This window comes from Pithys albifrons, chromosome 21, assembly GCF_047495875.1.
Source record: "Pithys albifrons albifrons isolate INPA30051 chromosome 21, PitAlb_v1, whole genome shotgun sequence".
Classification (NCBI taxonomy): Eukaryota; Metazoa; Chordata; class Aves; order Passeriformes; family Thamnophilidae; genus Pithys; species Pithys albifrons.
Genome location: NC_092478.1, coordinates 6,492,776 through 6,515,112, shown reverse-complemented (window position 1 = coordinate 6,515,112; position 22,337 = coordinate 6,492,776). Strand labels below are relative to the sequence as shown.

At 48.8% G+C, this 22,337-nt stretch overlaps 1 protein-coding gene across 2 annotated transcripts; it reads left to right on the top strand.

The window, feature by feature from the left end:
- The first annotated feature begins 1,458 nt into the window (after positions 1–1,458).
- On the top strand, positions 1,459–16,849 carry VEZF1 (vascular endothelial zinc finger 1). 2 transcript variants are annotated; one of them, XM_071574969.1, is made up of 7 exons: positions 1,461–1,759; positions 6,970–7,667; positions 8,385–8,448; positions 9,435–9,618; positions 11,004–11,225; positions 13,392–13,436; positions 13,790–16,848. In XM_071574969.1, exons 1-7 carry the CDS (start codon positions 1,727–1,729, stop codon positions 14,215–14,217), a joined length of 1,674 nt encoding a protein of 557 aa, XP_071431070.1. In that variant the 5' UTR covers positions 1,461–1,726; the 3' UTR covers positions 14,218–16,848. The 2 variants fall into 2 exon arrangements, with proteins under 2 accessions (XP_071431071.1, XP_071431070.1); XM_071574970.1 differs by lacking the exon at positions 13,392–13,436 and having other exon boundaries at positions 1,459–1,759; positions 13,790–16,849.
- The last annotated feature ends 5,488 nt before the right edge of the window (positions 16,850–22,337 follow it).

The following is a 22,337-nucleotide window of genomic DNA, read 5'->3' as shown; positions in this document are numbered from 1 at the left end:
GGAGGTGAAGAAATGCCTGGGGAGGGCCGAGGACCAGCACTGTGTGAGCCAGGTGACCTGCCTGAGGTTGCACGAAGCGAACCAGTGGGCTGGGACCCTCTATGAGTGTCCCCTGGTCCCCGCTTGGTCCCTGCTGTCCCTTCTCTCCCCACCTGGTGTTACACCAGACTTTGGCTTCGGGACTGGCCTTTGCATTATCTGTTAGCAGGAGACATGAAAAACCACCCGACTGTCCCGCACGGGAGGAAGTCGCATGGGCAGCCTCGTTGACATGAGCCATATTTAGCCCCTGTGCTGTGGCCGGTGCGACTCAGCTGTTCCTCCCCACGCCTGCAGGGCCGCGGGTGCCGCAGCGGCCAAGGCCTCGGATGCTCAGCAGGGATCCAGGCCTGAGCAAAGAGGATTGACCAGAGCTGCGGGAAAATAAATAATAAAGTGCTGTAAGCCTGTTCTCATCTCTCCAGGCCCAGGGAAGGCGAGTGGAGGTCAGGATTAAAACCCCCATCTCCTGTTGCAGTGTTAAACCTGCCGCACTCAGGTGCCAAAATGCCAGGTGTCCCTCAGATGCCACCCAAGGCAGGGTACAGATTTCTCACACATCCCTCCTCGTCCTGGGTGCACCGGGGAGGCACAAGGAGCAATCCCTGGGCCCCATCCTGCTGCCTGTCGGGGCTGTGCTTGATGTCTGTAAACACGTAATTAACGGTACGTATGTATTTAATTGCTCGTGGCTACGATTTGCATTGAAGATGCCTCAGATACCGGCGAATCCACTCAGCCGAACACGTGGAGGTGTGCGGGGCAGCGCAGCGGGGAGGGGGCTGCGGTGGCACCGCATCGCCCCAGCCCACCGGGACTGCAGGGCCGGGGGGCACGGCCCGGTCGGGCGCGGGCTGGAGGGGCCCCGGGCTGCGGGCGGGTGACGGGCCCGGCCCTCCTGGAGCCCGGCCAGGCGGGGTGCAAGGCCGGGCCGGCCCGGGGAGGCAGCAGCACCCAGGGTGGGCTGAGGACGAGCCCGGGTGGGCTGAGGACGAGCCCGGGTGAACCGAAGTGGCGGCGGCGCTGGGCGACCCCCGGGGTGGCCCCGCGTTCACCCCCCCCGCCTCCGGCAGTGCCGCCCGCCCGCCCGCACCCGCGGGCGAAGCCGCCCCCCGCCGCCCCCGCGGCTCCCTCCCTCCTCCCTGCCGGCGCGGCGGGCGGGGGCGGCGGGCGGACGGGGAGGGGAGAAGGGGCGGGCGGGCGGTGCGGCGGCCCCGGGGCCGGGCCGGGGCGGGCGGCGCGGCGGCCCCGGACACCTCGGCCGCTCCTCCATCTTCTCTCGCCACAGCTCGGCTTCCCCAGCCCGGGACCGGCCCATTGCCAGCCCCGCGGGGGGGGCGGCCGGCCCGCCGCGCCGCCCCGGCCCCGCCGCCCGCGCCGCCGCCCCGCCGCGCCTCCCCGGGCCCGCCGCCCGCCCCGCGGCGAGGGGAGCGGCGGGGGCGGCGCCGCGGCCGCCCGGGCCATCGCCGCCCCGCCGGGGCGCCGCGCCGCCGCCTCCCCCCTCTGGGCCGCAGTGGTGCAGCCCGAGGTTAGCGGAAGCGGCCGCTCGGCGCTGCCATGTTGAGCCGCCGCCGCCGCCGCCGCTTTGTTGTCGGCTCCATGTAGCTGCGGCCCGGGGGAGGGAGCGACGGGGGGACCGCCCGCCGCAGCCGCCGCCGCCGCCGCCCGGGGCCGCGCCGCCCCCGCCATGGAGGCCAACTGGACCGCGTTCCTCTTTCAGGTGAGGCCCCGCGGCGGCGGCGGCGCTGCCCGCGCCCCCCCTCCCTCCCTCACGGCCGCGGCCCCGCCGGTCCCCGCCGGGCCGGGCTGTCACTCAGCGCGGCCGCCCGGCCCCCGCCCGCCCCCGGCCCGGCCCGGCCCGACCCGGCCCGGCCCGCCGGGCAGCGCTTCACGGGCCCCGCGGCTCCGCTTCTCCCTCCTTCCCTCCTGCACTTTCTCCCTTTCGCCGCCGCCCCGCAGCGCGCTCCCTTCCCGCTTTCCTTACAAACCGCCCGTATGCGTGTTTATAATTTATTTTTATTTTTCTCCCTCCAAAACCTGGAATCGCGCCTTTTTTTTTTTTTTTTTGCAAGGGGTGGTGATGGTGTGTTTATTTGTTTTTCTCTTCCCCCCCTCGCCCGAAAAGAAAACAACAACAAAAAAAACAACCCCAAGCTTCCACCGGGCTCCAACAAAACCCCGATGGAACAAACGCCGTGTCTGGGAGAATAAATTAATCCCTCTTTAAACAGCCTGACTCAGGGCCGGCTGACGAGGGAGCTTGTTTTCTTTTAAAATAGGACGCGAGCGGGCCGGATTTCTGTAAAAACTGGCGAAATCCTAACGGGAATGGGGAGGAATAGGGACGGTGGAGCGTGCAACCCCTCCCTTTGCCAACTGAGTCACAATTTTCCCCCTTTTTGTCGGTGAAAGACTGACTTAAAAACACCGCTGTTTATGTAATTCCGAAGAAAATACAGTGTGTTGAAAAAAAATAATAAAAAAAAATTCCTCGCCTGGCTTTTGTGAGCCTCGCGAGTCCTTTCACGCTGGATTGTTTTCTCCTGCTCTTTTTGAGCTGGAAAACAAAATATGTGATTGCAGCAGCAGAAAAAAAAAAAAAAGGCCCAGCACATCACCTTTCTCAAGGTAAAATAATCCTCTTTGCACATTCCCGGTGGCAGCCGCTCATTTCCTCACTGTCCTCCTCGGAATTAAACCCAAACCCAACCCGTGACACGAGTTTGAAAACCTGAGTTGAATGAATAAATCCTCCAAGAGCGAGCACCATTCCTTTAGAGAGGAAAAATTCGTCCCTTGCAAGTACCAAGGGATGAGTCACTCGCTCGGGTTCTCTGCCTCTGCAAACACGCCGGGAATGTTTCGGGGAGCCGGTACCGGGAGCTGGGCGCTGGGTTTTCCGCCTTTTCGTGATGGATGCGGGTGATGCCATCGAGTTTGGCTGAGGTCTGGTGAATTATTTCTCACTCTAGTGGGCAGTTGTGATTCGCACGTAGGAAACTTCACGCTAAGAAGTTAATCTCCTTAGTTTAGGGCCATCTCCCTCCGAGCAGAGGCTGGTTTAGTGCCTTGCTGCCTCCCAGCCGAGTGTTTTCCAGGGGAAATTTTTCCTCGGCTGGCAGGACTGTATTGCAGCAGGCTCTGAGAAATGCCAAGTAATGCTTTCAAGTACGTGTCCAGCTCCTCGCTGCTCGTCTGTGTTTTTTTGGAGGTGCTGAGTTTTGAAATAGTGATGTCACAGGCTGATTTAGGAGTCGCCTTTGCTGCTTTTAATTAAGGAGTCAGCAGTTCACTTTCCGAACGTGCGACTCGGAAGCATCGTCATAAAATTGTGACGTGGAAATTTTCCTCTGATTTTCACCCCCGCCCCCAAAATAATAAAGCTTTCAGACCTCCTAATAAATGCTGAATATTGCTTCTCAAGGGATTTTGTTAAAATCAACAATTTGGGGTGCCAGCATCCCAGTGCACCCTGCAGAAAGCAGCATCAAGGTACTCCTTCTTCCCATTCACACAGCACACATCAGACAAGGTCCAGCTGTTGAGTTAAAACTAGTTAAAAAAAGTGGATTTAAAAGCCTCACCCCCGGTGTCCGTTAAATAACAAATGCAAGTGACTGAATATTCACCCTCATTCTTCCTGAGGGGAGTTTTAAGCCAAGTGTCTGCTCCAGCTGGGACAGGATTCCTAAGAGACCGTTAAATACAGGGGATGTAAAGTTGTAATTTTTAGCCAAATGTTTTTAGAGAAGGTTTTGATGTCTTAATTTTACTCCTGTAGCAATGGGCCATGTGACTGTAAATCGCTCCTTCCAAATAAAGTTATTTGATTGTTTTTAGGTGGCATTTTGATGAATTGTATCCCTTTCTACAGAAACAATCGTGTTACTGAATGAGCAGTTCTTGTTTGGATCTTCTCAGTCCCCGAAATGCTTATTTTGAAACCCACTTTTAGTATCTGGTCGGGAAGCGAAAGTTGTATCTGTTAATGTGAGGAGGACTCATCCATCAGATGGAGCATTCAAGATATGACTCATCCTAATTTGCTGCTCTCACATTAAGGCTGGAGCACAAAAATATTTTAGCCTCTGGCATTGGAAGTTCACAATGCCACATCCGACACTCCGGGTCACGAGTTGCAGGTTTTTTTGTTTGCTGCACCCCCCCATCCCTGGGAGGGAAGAAACCAGTGACAGAACAAGGGGATTTTGCAGGAGAGCCTCTACCAGCCATCAAAATATCCCCAAAATGTTGACATTAATTCTGGGTCAAGTAAAACCGTGGTGGAAGCCTGAATAGCAGTGCCTGCGAGAGGCATGCAGCAGGTGCTGGCTTCCCTTCTCCAGCAGGGAGTTAAAAAAAAATGCTGCCTGATCCTTTTTTAAAAGGCTTTAGCGCAGGCAGCCCTTGGAAACTGAGGAACACGGCTGGTGGCAGAGGGGCTGCGAGCAGGACAGCGCTAATAACGCTGCTCTCTGGGAACCAAGATAAGCAGACTTATATAAGCAGCAGCTCCATAGCCTGTAGCCTTATGAATATACATTGTTTTATGTCCACTGTCTCCATCGGATTCGTAGGAATAAGTGCATCATTACCTTGAAGTGCTGACGATTCTTTGAGGCTTAAAACTATCCATGAACTGCCTAAGTTTGAACCTTGTCCAAAGGATTTGGGTTCTCCATTATCCGATCTGCTCGCCCTGCCTTTGAAACTGTATCTCTGGAGCTATCATTAGGTGTTCTGCAGTGTCTTCTGGTGCAGTTTAGCAACATTGTTTAATGCTCATTTAAAGTTGTGAAACATTTCAGAGTTTTTTTAAATTAAAATTGTATTGAAGTGCTTCGCTTGCTCAGTATTGTGCTGCTGATGTGTATTGTGCAGACTCTATTTTCATGCAATGTAGGTGTCTCAATGCCCTCTTAAAAAACACGGAAAATAAATGGTTGACAATCCACAATTGACAGTGAAATCAGAGAAAAGTTTAATGGAGCTGCTGGAGCTTGTGCCATGCCCTGATTTAGCAGCGTCGCCTCCAGGAGAGTTCTGGATCCGGCTCTTCAGCAATCGCTCCGCAAACCAGCCCCTCAGGTTGTTGTTTGAGGTGGCTGCTGTGGCCAGGCAGGTGTGGTAATATCCAGCCTACCTGTTGCATCCTGACCTTGGGCTCAGGCCAGATGTAAAATGCAGATACAGATGGACAGGCTGGCCTGACTAATGATTCCCACAATTTTTTTCTCCTGTTAACATCCCAAATCCAGGCTTTCCCCTGTGAACTGTTCTCTTGTCAGTTAGGCTTGAAGGGTTAGGGAGCTCATATTCCTCCCCACGTAGGTTGGTGTTGGTATCCACTGATGGTTTTTATCCAAAGATCACCAGCATCATGCTCCAAAAAAGTGAGATTGGAGTGATGCAGGGCTTGTGCAAGGCAGGAGCTCCCCTGCAGCCAGGGAGGGGTACTCTGAGGTGGCCTGCTGCGATCCAGAGAGGAAAAGTGTCCTGATCCAAGTAGGAAAAGGTCCCAAAGTGAGCTTCTAGAAATAGTGACCTCCAAAGGATGTGTTGAAATGGATTCCTGTGGGAAGAGCATTGGCCTGAGTGCACTCCCTAGCACTGTCCATCCTCGCTGACAGGTTGGGGTCACACACCAGCACAGTGTTTTATTCAACTCTCGCAGCCTCTAGTCATGCTATTTTGTGAGAAAAACTGTAGGAAAGGAGACTTGGAAGGTGCAGTACTGATCCAATGGGAATGCAAGTTTCCCCAAATTCAGCTTCAGGCCTGGCACGCTGCGTTAATAACAAGCCTGATTTAAACCTGGTCTGATGAGACTGAGGCACATCTTGAATACAGATGCGCTTAAACTGGCTTAAGGTGCTGGAGTGATTTATTTTAATGCTCCATTAGGCTGAATTGGTCTGTGTGGTTTCTAAACCACTTTAAAATTGTATCTGCCAGGGGTTTGTCCCAGTCTGACTGGATGAGTTTTAATAACAGTGTTTTCTGACTTAGAATAACCAAGCATGGTACAGCACAGCCTGTGGCAGTGCAGGCTGCAGGTCAGCTGAGCGGTGCCCCTCCAGTCCCCCCTCTGTCCCTTCCCTGTAGCTTCTCCCACTGATTCTGTAGTCAAAGGCAGTTGGTACTGGCTGTTTTCAGCTTTCAGAGTTTTTTTTCAAACACTCCCCAATGTGTGCTCTCCAGCATCTCTCCATGTCTCCCAGTGCTATCGATTAGCTTCACTTCCTAGCACAAAGTAGCTGCTGATGAAGAGAAAAAGACCCTGTCGCTATTCTTGTTAGTTCCAGACACAGAGAGCACAGTGGTCAGTGGATAAATGCATCAGGAACCTGCTAAATATAGAGATGTGGCTTTAGACAGCTCCTGATTCCAGTTGCTTTGGTTTCAGTGCTGGCACACTGGTATGAACACGCTGTTTAAATAAGACACCTTATCACATCCTGGCTCTCTGTGGCTGCAGTTCAATTTTCAGTGTGCACTAAGCTTGACTTAAAGGCGGGGCATTATTTTGCAACTCCTGTCATTACCTTTATCAGCTCCAGAGATAGTCCCAAGGTGGCATCTGATACAATCATTAGCAAAATGAGTTATCTGTTATGTAAAGATCAAATGCAGTGTTAGTAAAAGATCTGACAAGCATCTAAGTTGTCTTCCATAAAATGTTGCCCTCCGGAAACTTAATAATTCTTTGATTGTTGTGCTGTGTCCTACCCTTACGACAGGATCTGCACAGCAAGTGCATTTACAGTGCGAGCGGTTTATCTTGTCCAAAACCAGAATTATGTAACCTTGCCCTGTTGTTCCTTCCATGGCTTTTGGTCTAGAATATGCTTTCCTGTCGTTTGTAAATGTTCTCACTGTGTTAGAGTGAGCAACCATCCAGAGAATTTAAGTGTGAATGTTTGGTTTTAGGCACACGAAGCCTCCCATCACCAACAGCAGGCAGCACAGAACAGTTTGTTGCCTCTCCTGAGCTCTGCTGTTGAGCCGCCCGATCAGAAGCCGATTCTGCCCTTACCAATAACGCAGAAACCTCAGCCTGCACCAGAAACATTAAAGGATGCTATTGTTGGGATTAAAAAGGAAAAACCTAAAACCTCCTTTGTGTGCACTTACTGCAGCAAAGCTTTCAGGGACAGCTACCATTTGAGGCGTCATGAGTCCTGCCACACAGGGATAAAGTTAGTGTCACGGCCAAAGAAAACTCCCACCACAATGGTGCCCCTTATCTCGACCATCGCTGGTGACAACAGCCGGAGTTCACTGGTTTCGACTATCGCAGGCATCCTGTCCACTGTCACTACGTCTTCCTCTGCCACCAACCCCAGCAGCAGCGCCGGCGCAACGGCAATGGCAGTGACGCAGACGGTGAAGAAGCCCAGCAAGCCCGTGAAGAAGAACCATGCCTGTGAGATGTGTGGAAAGGCCTTCAGGGATGTCTACCACCTCAACAGGCACAAGCTGTCCCACTCCGATGAAAAACCCTTTGAATGTCCCATTTGCAATCAGCGCTTCAAGAGAAAGGATCGCATGACCTACCACGTGAGGTCTCACGAAGGTGGCATCACGAAACCATACACCTGTGGTGTTTGTGGAAAAGGCTTCTCGAGGTACCATGTAGCAAATCCCAGGCATGCTTCAGTATTGGCTTTTCATAAGCAAGAAGGGTTAAGCTGTCATAGCGAGGGGCTGGGAGAACCAGGCCTCTCTCTGAGGAGATTGGTGAGAGGATAAAGAGCTTTGTCTGCCTCTGGAGTGGGGGGTCTCCATCTGAGCCAGGTTAGCAGTGGCCAAAAGTGGTCGCTTTTTTAGGAGAGTGTTTGGAAATGGTTTCCTGATCTCATACAGGTCCTGGAGGGACACGTCTGTGTCCCTGGGGGTGGGCACAGAGCCCCTTTACCAGCCTTTGCCACAATCTGTGACCGAATGGGGCAGGGCAGGTAAACTGTCCTCTGGTCTCATAGCAGGGCAGGGAGCACTGACAGAGCCCTAGGGGGAGTTTGCATCGCTTCTGGCTGTGTTTGTACCTGTGCTTGCAACAGAGAAAACCTATTGTGCTCTCACCTTTACACAAGGTGCAACCAAATGTACCATTTTTGGGTGTGTAAGGAGAACAGGGTTAAGTTTTCAGCTGCTGGTTGGGTCCCAGGGTAACTGTGAGGTACTCTGGGTGACAGCCACTGGTAGGTGAGGGGAAGGTATTTATTCTGGCTATGCAGGGGAATGGGGGATGCAGAGTCACCAGCAGTGTCAACACCACCAGCCAAGGTGTCCTCATTGTGTGTTTGTAACTGTGCATTTTCTCTCCTATTCCTCTCTTTTTGCAGGCCTGATCATTTAAGCTGTCACGTTAAACATGTTCACTCAACAGAGAGACCCTTCAAATGCCAAGTAAGGGCTAAAATGATTTAAGAACAATACCTTATTGTGTCAGTACAGTCTAAGGTGAATCTTTCCTGAGCTGTATTTGCTCCCAGATTTTCGTGTGAAAAGCAAATTTAGGAGTAAAAGTCTCATCAGCCGGCATAACACAGCACTGGAGTTTTGTTAGAAGTTTAAAAAGATGCTGTGACTGCTTTTTTTGGAAAATGAGAGGCTTTTTGCTTTCTTGGAGAACAGCATAGTTGCTCTATTTTACCATATGCTTAACTTAGTAGTAGGGTTGTAACAGCATCTTCATCTCATGCTGATTTCTGGAGTGATGTGTGCAGTGTGTTTCTCAGCATGTTTAAATCAAATGTCTCTCAGTACATCTATTTAAAATGGATGGAAATGGTTGATTCTGGATCTGTTATTTTGCTGGAAGGGGAAAGCAAGTTGTCCTAAGTTGATGACCAAGTCTACGAGAAATAATTAAATTGCCCCTGAACAATTAACTGTTTTGCTTGGAATATCCATGCTTATTCCAACCTGTGTTTTACTGACTCATCTTATTAAATAAAAGGCTTGGGTAAAAAGAATAGCATTAGGAGGAGGTTTTATTTCCTTGTTCTGGATGGGAACGGACATAATTGAGCAATTCAAGAGATCAAGTTCATATTTGTACAGTAACATTGTATCAAAAACCAACTTTGCCTGCTCTAGGCTTTTTTAAACTCCTTCTTGCTCTGGAGGGTAAGGCAACCTGCTGTTCTAAGAAAGTTCAAGTAGTGCTGAGTATGATTTTTGTCCTGCTTGTCTCAGAAACTAATTCCGTTCTCAGTCTCTGTTTAGTAGTTTGATTTTGGTTTCTCTATAAATACAGGTAAAACTTAATGTTGTCAATACACTTAGGATACTGTTAGGACCTGCAAGGTGAAAAGGGCCCTCAGTGGGCCTTAGTTGATCCTGTAATGCTGCTGTCTGCACCTCAAGTGTAACTGTTGTCCTTCATCTAGACGTGCACTGCTGCCTTTGCCACCAAAGACAGACTGCGGACACACATGGTGCGCCATGAAGGAAAGGTATCGTGTAATATCTGTGGTAAACTTCTGAGTGCAGCATATATCACCAGCCACTTAAAGACACACGGGCAGAGCCAAAGTATCAACTGTAATACCTGTAAACAAGGCATCAATAAAAGTAGGTGAACATTTTACAAACATTTCTAATAACAATGTGTTTGCAGAGGGAATTGCCTTTGGTGACGGTGGTCACACCTCTTAAAAGTAGATATTTAATAACAGAATCTGCTTCAGCTCAATACTTGGCATGTGTGGAATTGGTTTGCTGCTACACTGTGCTCTTTTATCCTTTAGGAGTGCCCAGCGGTTTGTGAGTGTGACCAGGTTTTGTCAGCTTCTAAATACAGTGTTTCCTGAACTATGCAGGCCTAGAACATCCAGCAGATAGTTTGGAGATTTTAGACTATTTAAGGACTGCTAAAATCTGCCAGGTTTCGGGTTTAAAGCATCACTTAAAGCTCATCAAAATTAGGAGAAAGATTTCTTTACTTTCCCTGAGCTTTGACCCTGGGACTCAGTGTTTCCTCCCTCTGGCAGTAGCTGACAAGAAAAGGATTTAAATCCAGCCCTGACATGTTTTGGGCATTAATGGCATCTGACTGGTGTTGTGCAGGAGGTCAGATGAGATGCTTGTAATAGTTCCTTCTGGTCTTAACCTCTGTGGAGGTGCTGCAGCCTGGACCTGGGAGTGCTTAGCAAGCAAATGAAGTCTTGACTTTCAAATCTTCCCTATTAAAATACTTGTAACTTAAGTTAACCCACATGGTAATATAAAATGGGTTTTCAGAGGAATCAGGAACTAGAAGTAAGGAATGTCTTTGGAAACTGTGTCCTTAAAGCCTTTTTAAAGGTATTAATGTACCACATCTTTGCTGTTCCTGATACTCCTGGATAATGGGAATGTCTGAAATGCCTGCTTGTTGAGCTTAGTAGGAAATTTGGATGTGAAGTATTTTTGGTGTAGGGTTACAGCTCTGGCTTCCCCAGCCAGTTTGGTGGTGCTAAGCCAGTTCACATGAGGCATTTAGACCAGTTGTTAGAGATGGAAATGATGAGCTGTGCTGTGGCCAGGGAGTAGTGACAGGCTGTTCTGTGATGTAAAGGTAGACTGAAAGTTTTAAGTCATACGTGAAATGAAAACGTTTTTTTATTTTTTTCTAAGCTGGAGGTGAGGTTTAGAAAAAATGGAATCAACTTGAGTTCTGGAGACTAACAGGAGTCTTTCATTTCATTCTTCCTAAATACAAACTAAATAATTAGAAAGGAAGTCCATTTGCAGTAGTTAAAGCAGATGTTCTTGACTTTTATTCTGTTTTTTAGCTCTTGGAAAAGTAGTTTTTTAACTCACAGAATTAATTATATGGTTTTAAACACCTTTGTGATTTTTTGCTCTGGGAATCCTGTGGGATTCCACACGCTCTTTATGGAAGTTGCCTTTGTGCTCTCAGCAGAAAACAGAGTAACTTTTCAAGATGAATTTGTGTTCTTACTTAATTGGCATAGCATGCATGAGTGAAGAGACCAGCAACCAGAAACAGCAGCAGCAGCAGCAGCAGCAACAACAGCAACAACAACAGCAGCAGCAGCAGCAACAGCAACAACAACAGCAACAACAGCAGCAGCAGCAGCAACAGCAGCAGCAGCAGCAACATGTAACAAGTTGGCCTGGAAAGCAGGTAGAGACCCTGAGATTGTGGGAAGAGGCCGTCAAAGCAAGGAAGAAAGGTAAACCAAACCAAGAGTGCCGGGTTTAGGTTTGTGAGGTGGTGGAGTTTGCAGTTCCATAGGGAGTTTAAGGTGTCAGGAAGGATGTCTTATGTGACAGTTCCATTCTTCTTGTTAGAAGTCACAGCTAGGAACTAGCAGGAGGAAACAGGACCAGAATTAGGCTGTGTTAAATGAACTCCTCATTACTTGCTCCCTTTGCTCTTGGTGTCCATAGCAGCCATCACTGACAAAGAGAAGCTTGTCTCTGCTCCAGAGCAGGAGTGTGGGCTTTGACTTGCATGTGGCTTTTAGCTGTGTTTATGCATATTTACCCTTGCTCATTTGTGTCCATATATATATATATTTATATATATATATATATACACACACACACCCCCTCTGTCCTTGCATCACCAGTTTGCATGTATATGCTCTCTGTGTCCTGTTGATCTTTTCTCTCCCAATTTATTCTATCTGCTTTATCATCACATAACTCTCTTGGCATCTTGTATTCTTCTAGACCTCAGAGAACTTCCTCTTCTCTCTCTGTTGCTTATTTTTATTACAAAATGAACTAATCAGTGATCCTGTTTTTCATTAGTGCTGGATCACAGCTTACCTTACTTGTGCTGCCATAACTGAAGTGGAATTGCTTCCTGTTGTTGGTCACTGTGTCAGTTTGCAAAGAACAAGTTGCTTCAGTTTAGTGGTTTTAGGATATAGTAGTTTAAACTCTTCCATTACTGCTGCTTATTTGTTTCACAACAGTTTGATTTCTAATGCCCATCATGTGACTCTCACGGATTGCTTGTTTTAGAAGCTCTTAGTGACCACTTACTGTTTTTCACTGGCTGCTTTTAGGAATGTTTTTGACTCACCTTATTTTTTCTTTTCTCCTAGCCTTCCTGTCAGTTTCTTCAATATGTTTTTGTTTTCTAGGCCTTATTTGTGTTTTAGGCTGCTTGGTCCTTTTACCTTGTTATGCCAGTAATTGAATTCTATGATCAAACACTATAGAAACAGCTTATTCATGTTAAAATGCAGTGATAACAGAAACATAAATATCATCAGGCCACTAAAGATAAAGCAAATGGGTGTTGGATTTAGAAAATCTCTGAGAATTATTTTCTTGTCTGTTTCTTCCTATGTCTTGTTCCTTTTCCCCTTAATTTCTTATTGAGATTATTGAATATGCTTTAACATAAGTGGTTTGGGGCAGGATGGGGGGTTGAGGGAGGTGGGTGGGTAGGAGTGTTGTCAGACTGGTGCTGTTAGCTTTATTTAACTGGGGAAGGGACATGGGGGGATGTGTCTTTGGGGGTGACTGTTCTTGAAGATGAAGTTAGACCAGTCAGTGCCATGCTTGAGCTGCTCTTTCCATGCTGGTTCTCCTGTGCTAGTGCCACTTGTTGGTGGTGGCTTTGCAATGCTAGATGGGATTTTTTAAATTCTAGTACAATTTATTTTTCACAATTTTTATTTTACTTTTTTTACTCTTTCCCTTCCTTTCCACCCCTCCTAGCTATGGACTTTGAAGAACCAACAGTAACCCTTGAATGGGGCTAATGTTGCTTTCAAAGTTACATTTGTATTGCCCGAGTGGCAAAGTGGACTCTGCTCCTGTTTTACCTCTGACATGTGGGTGTAACTGAGCTTGGGGTCCTGCCCTACAAATGTGGAATAAGCCATGACTTAGCCATGCCGTAACGTTGATGTAGAACATAATTTTTCCTGGTTCCTTTAGCAGTCAGCCCTTCCCTTTTCCCTCCTCCTGTTTTTGGAGCCTCCTGGTCTGGGTAGCCGGCAGGTGGTGCTGATGGATGTGTAGAGAGCCCTCCTTCCCCCCACGTCCCCCCCTCGCCAGCCTTGCTCCCCCGTGCCCGGCTGTGCTCCCCAGCCCCTGCCCACTGCTCTCCTGGGTCTCCCTTGCTCAGCACTTCATTCCTGCTTGCTGCAAAACCACCCCAGAAAACCCCAAAGCAACGTCATGTGGAGCTGTAGCTCATGTAGAAGCTGAGGAGTTGATGGGGGTTGAAGGATGTACCGCTGGGGTAGGCTTAGAGTAAAGGTACTGTAAGCAGTGGAGCAATTAAGTAGCAATAATTAAGACTGAAATAAGCAGGTAAATATTGAAACGAGCTTTGCTTATCAGTCCCTAATAATGACTTTTTAAAACCTTCACAGAATGTCAGTTCACCTTTGAGAAGGCTATAGAGTACGTACCATTCGGTATGTACACTCTCTCCTCTATTTCTAATGTTCCTCTTGGGAGGATTTTTTTGATTGTACAATACTGTTTTTATGAACATGGAAACCCTCTTGCTAAGACAACCTCACTTGAATTCTCAGGAAAAAAAAATACTCAATTGAAATGACCTGCATGAGAGTTTATATTTCCTGTAGGCTATAGAATGTTAACAGTTTTAACTTACTAATAATTCCTAAAGAAAATTATTCCAGAATTTGTACCTGTTCTTGTTTGGTTTTTGGGCTTTTTGTTTTGTTTTGTTTTGTTTAAATCTTGTCGTTGGGGTTTTTTTATGTGTTAAAAACTTTTTGTCTTTTTTATGTCTCATTTTTAGAAGCTGCTAACTTGTGCCAAACCTCCACTGCTGCTACTACGCCTGTGACTCTTACTACTCCATTCAATATAACGTCCTCTGTGGCTTCTGGGACTATCACAAACCCAGTCACAGTGGCAGCTGCAATGAGCATGAGAAGTCCAGTAAATGTATCAAGTGCAGTTAATATATCCAGTCCGATGAACTTAGGGCATCCTGTAACTATAACCAGTCCTCTGTCCATGACATCTCCCCTAACGCTCACCACCCCGGTGAACCTGCCCACCCCGGTAACCGCTCCAGTGAACATAGCGCACCCCGTCACCATCACGTCCCCCATGAACCTGCCCACCCCCATGACGTTGGCTGGTCCCCTCAACATAGCCATGAGACCAGTGGAGAGCATGCCTTTCCTGCCCCAGGCCTTGCCCACCTCTCCTCCCTGGTAAACAAGTTCTAAACAGTATTAAAAAGGATTAAAATGGAATCCTTACCAGCAGTTCTTTTTTGGGTTTTGTTTGGTTGGGTTTTTTGTTTTGTTTTGTTTTGTTCTGTTGGGTTTTTTGTTTTGTTTTGTTTTAGTTAATAATAAATTCAGACTAAGACACTGGGGCAACACCATCAGAGACCACAGTAGCATCTTCCCCTTGATTTGGCTCACATGGTTCAGGCTTGAGTTTCACTGGAGCACTTCATTTAAAGTAAGTTTTACCTTGTAGCTGGCTGATGCTGAATTAGAGCAGATACTTATTTGCCAGAGTTTTTAAAGAAAAAAACAACAAAAAAAGCAACAAAAAAGGTAATGAAAAAAACCAGTTTTATGTTTTATCCCCTTAAATTGTAACTTAGAAAATTATTTTAATCTAAACACTAGCAAAGACCCCTCTGTATCTGTGACAGGTGGATGGCTCATTCTAACCTGCCAGGCAAGTCCACTGTTTCTGAGCTAGTGTAGAACCTTTGTCTGTGTTGATGTTTTTTTTTTTTTTAATGAGTAAATGCATTACAATGTTGTCATTTAAAAAAAAATGCATTTTTGGAGAAAATATGCATTTTACCTTTGGGAATATGATAATTTCAGGCAGCATTCCCTATGGGAAAGGTGATACCAGCTCTGATATGCAAAGCATATGATAACTTATCATTCTAACTTCAACATATAATAGGGATTGTGACCTGATATTTGGAGATGTAAATATTACCCAACATATTACCCTAAGGGAATAGAGCATTGTAGTCAACATTTTTTTTAAAAAAACTGTTATTGTTTGGTGAGAAACAGCCATGGCTGACAGAAGAGGAGTCGAAATGTATGTAAACATGGTCTCTGAACAGTCAGACCCCCATGGGACTCTTACATAGGAGCAAAAGGAGTGCTTGGAAACTTAAGAAATATTGCTTTAAGCTGGAAGATTCTGGAGGCCCTGGGTGTGATTTTTATGCCCTCTGCCTCCCAATCAGAGCCTGCTGGTGTTCCAGCAGGGGACAGACGTGTTAGTTGTTCACTAGAAGTTTTGTCTTATATTAAATTGTATACAGTTTTTATTCTAACCACTAACTAGGTAGGATGCCCCTCCAGGACAAGCAGAGAGCGTCTTTTAATTTCTCCCCTATTTCTTAACCAAGTGTTGTGCAAATCTGTTCAACTTTGTAAATATTTGCAAACATCATCATTTTTACGTTATTCTTCTATTGTGTTAACACATTTCTATCAATTTGTGGGAGTTCTGGGGTGCTGAGCTGACCAGCCCAGAACTGCTCCATAAATGGTCACACATGTTTAAGCTACATGTGCTTTTTATTTCTTAACCTGTTTATCTGTACATAAAGTAGAAAGCAAAAATCTAGGGAAACAGATATACTTTTTAGACTATCATGTCACATATTCACATTTTTAAAACTTTGTTTAAAAAAAAACAAACCACCCTAAACCCAAGACTCTACATTAAATAAAAAAAAAGTTAAAAAAACAAAAAGAAATTACAGTTGAGATGTTTTTATCTTAATGAAGTTGAGAGCTCTGGAGATTAGCGTGTGCATTTTCACAGAGTCATAGCAGGACTGACCAGTCACACTGGACTGCTTCCGTTCCTCCCCGGCCGTGTCCGTGCGAGCAGTGATTGCCAGGCTGCTGGCTCAGGTGACAGGTATCTGTATCCTTATGTGAAACTGTTCTAGGGGCTTGGACTACATAGTAAAACAAAAACAAACAAAAAAAATAATAGAGCTTAGTGTAAAATAATTTTATAAATGATCTTTTGTACTTTAGGACATCAAATTGTACAACTTTTGTATATATAAAAGCTTAGGAACTTTCTGTTTAGCAGAAAGGAAACACATTCCTACACTTTTAATGTATATGTTTGTTATAATGTCCATGTAAACATATGCCCTATGTTTGTGCCTTTTAATTAGTTTGTCTCAATAAACAAAAATGTAGAGAAGAATATGTAGCTATGACTTTGTTACCACTGTTTTCACTCCAGATGTGTAGAGGTCTTTGTTTTTGCACTGTGTGGAGCTCGGCGTGCGGGGAGCGGCATGGCCGGCCCGCGGCCCCAGGCGCATGCACCCCAACCCTCCTCCCCACAGCCCACCTGCATGTTGGGACCTGTAGATTCTGAGCCATCTCTGTGACCCGTGGCCACGACACCACCTGGCACCAGTTTCCCAAAGTAGGTGTAGCCTTCTGGGTCTGGGTAGCCACAGAGATGACCCTTAGATGAAGTTTGGGTGTCCCTGGGCTTAAAAAAACAAAAGAACAAAAGCATTAAAAGCCAATATGAAAATGTGTACTAGAAGTGGTTATCTATGAATTACTTACAATAAACAGGTGTGAGACTTAATTGTATGTTGTCAATTACTGCAGTATTGACAGTGGATCCCTCGTACAGACTGGCTGCTGTTATTTTTATCCCAGCAGTGTAGCAGTAGAATAAACACATTAAACACCGGCTTGGAAATTTTTCACCATGACAGGGGCTTCCCAAACCACTAACCACGGTGCTCTTAGTGTGGCATAGGAAAAGGGCTGTTTCCTTTTTATTTTATGTTGGTTCTGCTCAACTGTACCTGGTTTATGTCCACAAAGCTGCATTAGTTAATTGTCGACCTGTTTCATTTGTACTTGGGTAAACATTTGCTTTGTACCATGTATTAATGGGTCCGAGGTGTCCTCAGCTGTCTCAGTGCGGACATTGACTGCGCTCTGTAATGCCATCGTACCAAATACATTAAGCTGTTTTTTTGACAAACAAAAGCTACCTGGTCCAGTAGTTTATACGACGTGCATGCTCCCTGCTCATCCATGTCTGTCCCCATCCGGCAAGGCCGGAGCTGTCACACCCAGTGATCCGTGGGGCACCTCGTGTTAAGGCTCTAAGAAAATGGTGGATGTGAAGAACAGATGCTCCTGTTACACCGAGTTAGTTTCTATGCAGCTGATGCGCTTAGCCTAGTTTATTTCATGGAAACTTTTAAGCTGGATCGAATCCAACATCCAGGGAAGCCTATTGCTGCTGTTGGTTCGAGTGGGGTTTATGTCGAGCCCATTCAGGTCTCTGATTGCAAGGAGTTCAATAGGGGGTTTATTTTTTTCCTTCTGAAGTTTCTGTAAGCATTTCAGCATGAGGTGAATGGCTTAGCACTGACTGAGAGTTTTAAAGTGGAGTTTTGCTTTGGATTTGTGCCTTGGAAAGTCAGAGCAGTCAGATGAACGGCACAGAGAGGCGTCCTCCAGGCAAGGAGAGCCGCAGGTGCCAGCTCTGAAAACAGCCACAGGGACGTAAGTATTCCAGCCCAGCCACTCACACTGCCAGGAATGGGGTAAATGGTATAAGTTATATAAATGGGCAGTTCTTCTCTTTATTTGGAACACCCAACCACTTCCACAGGGTGTTTGGGGTGAGGAGAAATCCAGGATTCAACCTTTTATTAAAGAGTTACACCTGAGTGTTGTAGATTGGAAAGATTCTGTTTAGTCAAGATGGATTAGAAAGAAACACGTTTTATTCTCATCATATGAGTTTAATTCTATTTGCCCTTATTCACAAATAATACATTTTTCCCCTCTTAACTTTTTCTTTACAGAGGTGGAAGAAAGAAGTATTTAATGTTTTTGCATTTGTCCACGAGGGGTTTAAAGAAAACCACCCAGACCCCAGTAAGCTGCTGAGCTTCAGCAATCCCAGGTTACATAAAGGAGCTGGGGCTGCCGAGGATTAGCTGGGGCATTCAGGGTGCTGATAAGCCTCCAAGTTCTGCTTGCTCTTCCCTCACTTTTATTTCAGAAACAACCACTCAGAGCTGTATCCTGAAAACCACCTAGGGTTCATTTTCAAGGCTGTCAGGATTAGATTGTCACCAAAGAGAAAAGGAATGAAAATTGGGATTTGAAGAACACTCAGGTTTTTAAAGCATCCAGCACTGTGCTGTTTTTTATCCCAGGGTCTTGTGTGGTAGCTGAGTTGTTGAGAAGTGAACAACAGTTTCTCACTGCTGGGCCCTTCAGAAAACTCCTGCCCTGCTCATCAGTGGCTGAGTTTATCCCTCTCAAAAATAGATTTAACATTATTTTCAAAAGGCAGCTATTGAAAGCACTTCAAGTTTTTAAATGCCGTTGAGGTCTCAGTGCTTAAGTGGGCCTTTTAACCCATGCTTCTTAGAAGAAAAAGTGTAAAAATAAATCTAATTTTCAGAGAATAAAACAAATTAAACCTGATCCCCTTCTACAGATTTGTTTAATTTGGCATGTTTATACTTATCTTTGGATTGTTCGCTCACAGCTCCCAGTGCAGCAGCCGAGGGATGACAGAGGAACTACGTGCTAATTTTTATGTCAAAAATAGCTTTCACCTTTAAAGGCACATGGCTCAGTGGCTGTTTGCTAACTACAAAAAAGAATGCCAGAGCTTCTCCTGTGAATCCATTTTATAGCTGAGTTCAGATTGGACTGTCAGCCCCTGGTTAAAATTGAGTGCTGAGGTCTTGACCTAGAAACAAACCTTTTTTGGTATTGTTTTTGAAAGAGTATTTCAGTGCTGAGAGAGGCTGAGCCAGGCTGTCCAACCAGCTCCCTCCCCAGCTGGCGACAGCCGCAACGTCACATCATTCTGTCAGACACTGCATCTCCCTGAAGCCCAGATCAGGACCACTGGGCAAGCCAGGCTTGTGATTCTTGAAAATATAATATTGTTTTTGTTCTTCACATTTCTGGGCTATTCTGACTTAACCTGGTATAGTGGAAGGTGTCTCTGCTCTTGGCAAGGGGTTGGAATGAGATGAACTTTGAGGTCCCGTCCAACCCAAACCATTCTGTGATTCTATGATTTTTGAAAGTCCTGGGTCTTCCTTTAAGAAACCATCAATGCTTTTTGAAAATCACATTTTTGGCATCTGCAATCACTGCTTATGTCAGAGCACAGACCTCTGCTTTCCTTGCAGAGCATTTACAATCCCTGCCTCCCAACCAACTCATTTAGTTAAAAAAAAAAAGACACTTCTGGGATGTGTGGATCCTTTTGTTGTTTAGACAAGTCAGAAATATTCCATTCACTTTTTCACTTGGATATTCTCACCAGCTGTCAAGACAAAACTGTGTTCTGTGTTTTCTGTGCAAGGCTTGTTTTTCAGGGAATTACCAATTATGTTGGAACTGGCTGGATTACATTCACTATTTTAATTCTTCATAGTTGTATATTTCTATTCCCATTTCTTTTTACTTCCTAGTGTCATTAGCAGCTAAGAGCCATATCAAAGGGATATAAAATCGCCTGTTTTCCCCGAAACAAGCCTGGATTAGGAAGAGATTGCAGCCACCAAAGCTCCCTGCAAGGTGCTGTGCCTCAGAAGAGTCTGATCTGCATTAACTTGGGGGAGAGAATGTTGTGGCACATGTTCCCTACGCACTGAAAGCCAAAGGTTTGCCTCCAGTGTTTCCACTCTTACTGATTTCTGTGTTCCCTGTCAGAGCCTTCCAGATCTTTACCCAGGATCACTCAGTTCCCAGACATGGATGAAATGATTGAGTGGGAAAAACCTCAGCATGGAGAGCTGTCCCGTCAGAGCTTTGGACCATCCCACGTGTGTGCTCAGGCTCTGGCACCCACAGACTGCATCCAGGCAGCCTTGCTGGCTGCAGGAGGGTGTTGTGGGAGCCCGTGGTGTCCAGAGGTGTGGGGTTCTTCCTGCAGCATGTCTGGGAGGTTTGGAGAGCCCCGAGGAAAGCGGAGGCTCTGACCTGCTGCCGTTCGTGGTCTTGTTCTGGTCTCCGTGGAACGGGAAGTGTTTGCCCTGTGTAAACGGGCCCTTGTAATTTGTAAGAGGAGATCACTTCCCATCCTGAGCTGTCAGCTGGAGCACAGGATATGGGATACGGCTGTTTTCTGTCTGTGCTCCAAGTGATGCTCTGTTACAACCGTCTCTGATGCTCAGCCATGGGGCAGCAGTAACATGTCCTCTTCCTTACCATGGGGCTGGGAGGCCAAGCTCCAGGAGCCTGGGACACCTCAAGGGTGTGGAGGCTGAGAGCTTGGAAAGCTGGGGTCCGTCCGACCGTCCATCCATCCATCCATCCATCCTCGGGATGCTGCTCCCTCCACACGCTGCCTGGGGCCGGAGGTGCCGACCCCAGGGCTGGAGGTGCCAGGGAAGCCTGGGGACAGCGGGGGGACCCCGAGCCCCCGTAAGAGCTGTCTCACACCGGGTGGCGGCAGGGACCGGGCGGGGCCGCCCCTCGATGCCCCCGGGCCGGACCGAATCGGGCTCCGTGCTCCGCACGAGGGGACACCCGGCCCGAAGGGGCGACCCAGCCCCGGGGGGACCTGCACACTCCCCGCCCCTGCAGCCACTCGGCGCGGCTCCGCTCGGCCCCGCGCCCCCCCGGCCCGGCCCGGCCCCGGCCTCGGCCCCGCCGCGCCGCCCCCCGCTGCCGGGCACGGCCGCCCCCGCCCGCCCGCCACGTACGTCTCCCGTCCCGGCTCCTTTCCATGGTTCCCGGCGTGACTGGAGCCGCCCGCCGCCGCCCCCGCAGCGCGGCGCCGACCGCCGGTAAGGGGGGGCGGGCCGGGCCGGGGCTCTTTGTGCGCCGGGCCGGGCTAGGCTGAGCCGGGCCGGGCCGGGCTGGGCTGGGCTGAGCCGGGCCGGGGCCGGACCGGGGCGTTGGCGCCGCTCGGCCTGCGCGGGTCGGGCCCGGAGCCGCGCGGGCCCCGCCGGGCACGGGCGAGCAGCGGCAGCGCTGCCGGCTCGGCCTCCACCGGGGCCCGGGCGGAGCGGCGGCGGTCAGGACGGCGGGGCCGGGCCCGGAGCCGCGCCTGTTGCGGCCGCCCCTCCGGAGCCGGGCGCTGGCGGCCGCAGCCCCGGCCCGGCCCCGCCGCTGCTCCGGCTCCGCCGCGGCCCTGCGCGGGGCCCCGCGCCCGCCGGACCCGGGAGGGTCCCGCGTGGGGAGCCCTCGGGGCGGAGGGGGTGGCCGAGCCCAGCGGCCCGGCGTGGGGTGAAGGTGCCATCCCCGGGCGCGGTCCGGCGTTCCCGGCCGTGGGGCAGGACCCGCGTCCCGCTCAGCGCCGGAGCATCGCTGATCCCGGAGCGTGACCCCTCCGCGCGCTGCGGGTTGGGGTTTGGTGGTTTCCTGCTGCTGGACATCCTCCTCATTCCCTGCGCCGGGTTCATGGAGTAGCACCCTTCGCACCCCGACAGCCCCGGCATCCCCGACAGCCCAGCCGGGTGGGTCAGGGCTTGGTGCAGGTGCGGCAGGGCCCTGGCGTGCCATGGCATTGGTGGTCATCTCCTGGATGACTGGGTCATTTGGGAGCCCCCATTCGGGTGCCCAGCCCAGCCACATCTCACATCCTCCATAAGGATGGAGGGCACTGTCCTGCCAGTCTGTTCCTCTTCGGGGGTTCCCATCCAGCGCTGAAATTGGTGCCGGTGCGTTGCGGGCAGACAGCGATGGAGAAGGGGTTGAGAGCTGCCTCTCCTGTGCAAGTCACTGCTCAAAGCAGCGCTTTCCTGCACCGTCTGTCTCACAGGCGGGTTGGAAAAGCTCCTTTTTATTATTTTCTTAAAAAGCAGTGGAGTCACACCTCCTCCTCACACCTCCTCCTGCTGCTACCACTGACAACAAACACGGGGGCCGGAGTCCTAAGGATTTCTGTGGGAGAGCCGCCATCCTGGGCTGACCCCTGAGGCTGCCATGGGGCTTGGCTGGTGGGGCTGCCCCACAGCTGAGGAAGCTGTGGTTTTCCTCACCTCCTCCTCCTCCATCTCTAACAACACAGGCTGAGCAGCATCTGCTCCACTGTAAAGGTTTTTGTGGTTTTCACTGAGGTTTTCCTGTGGAAGTGCCTGGCTAGAGTGCAGCACTGGGGCAGTGAGATCCCAGGGGAGCCCTATGGGAGTGGAGATCAGCCAGTGCTGGTGGTGGGGTTAGTGGGAAGCTTTTGGTGGTCCTCATGGCAGAGGAGACCCCACCCTTGTCACTGTGCACCTGTGGCCTTTCCCACCATGCTATGTTATCCTCACTGCTGTGGTGAGGAGATGCCTGACGTTGGCAGAGCCTGATATTCTGATCCCA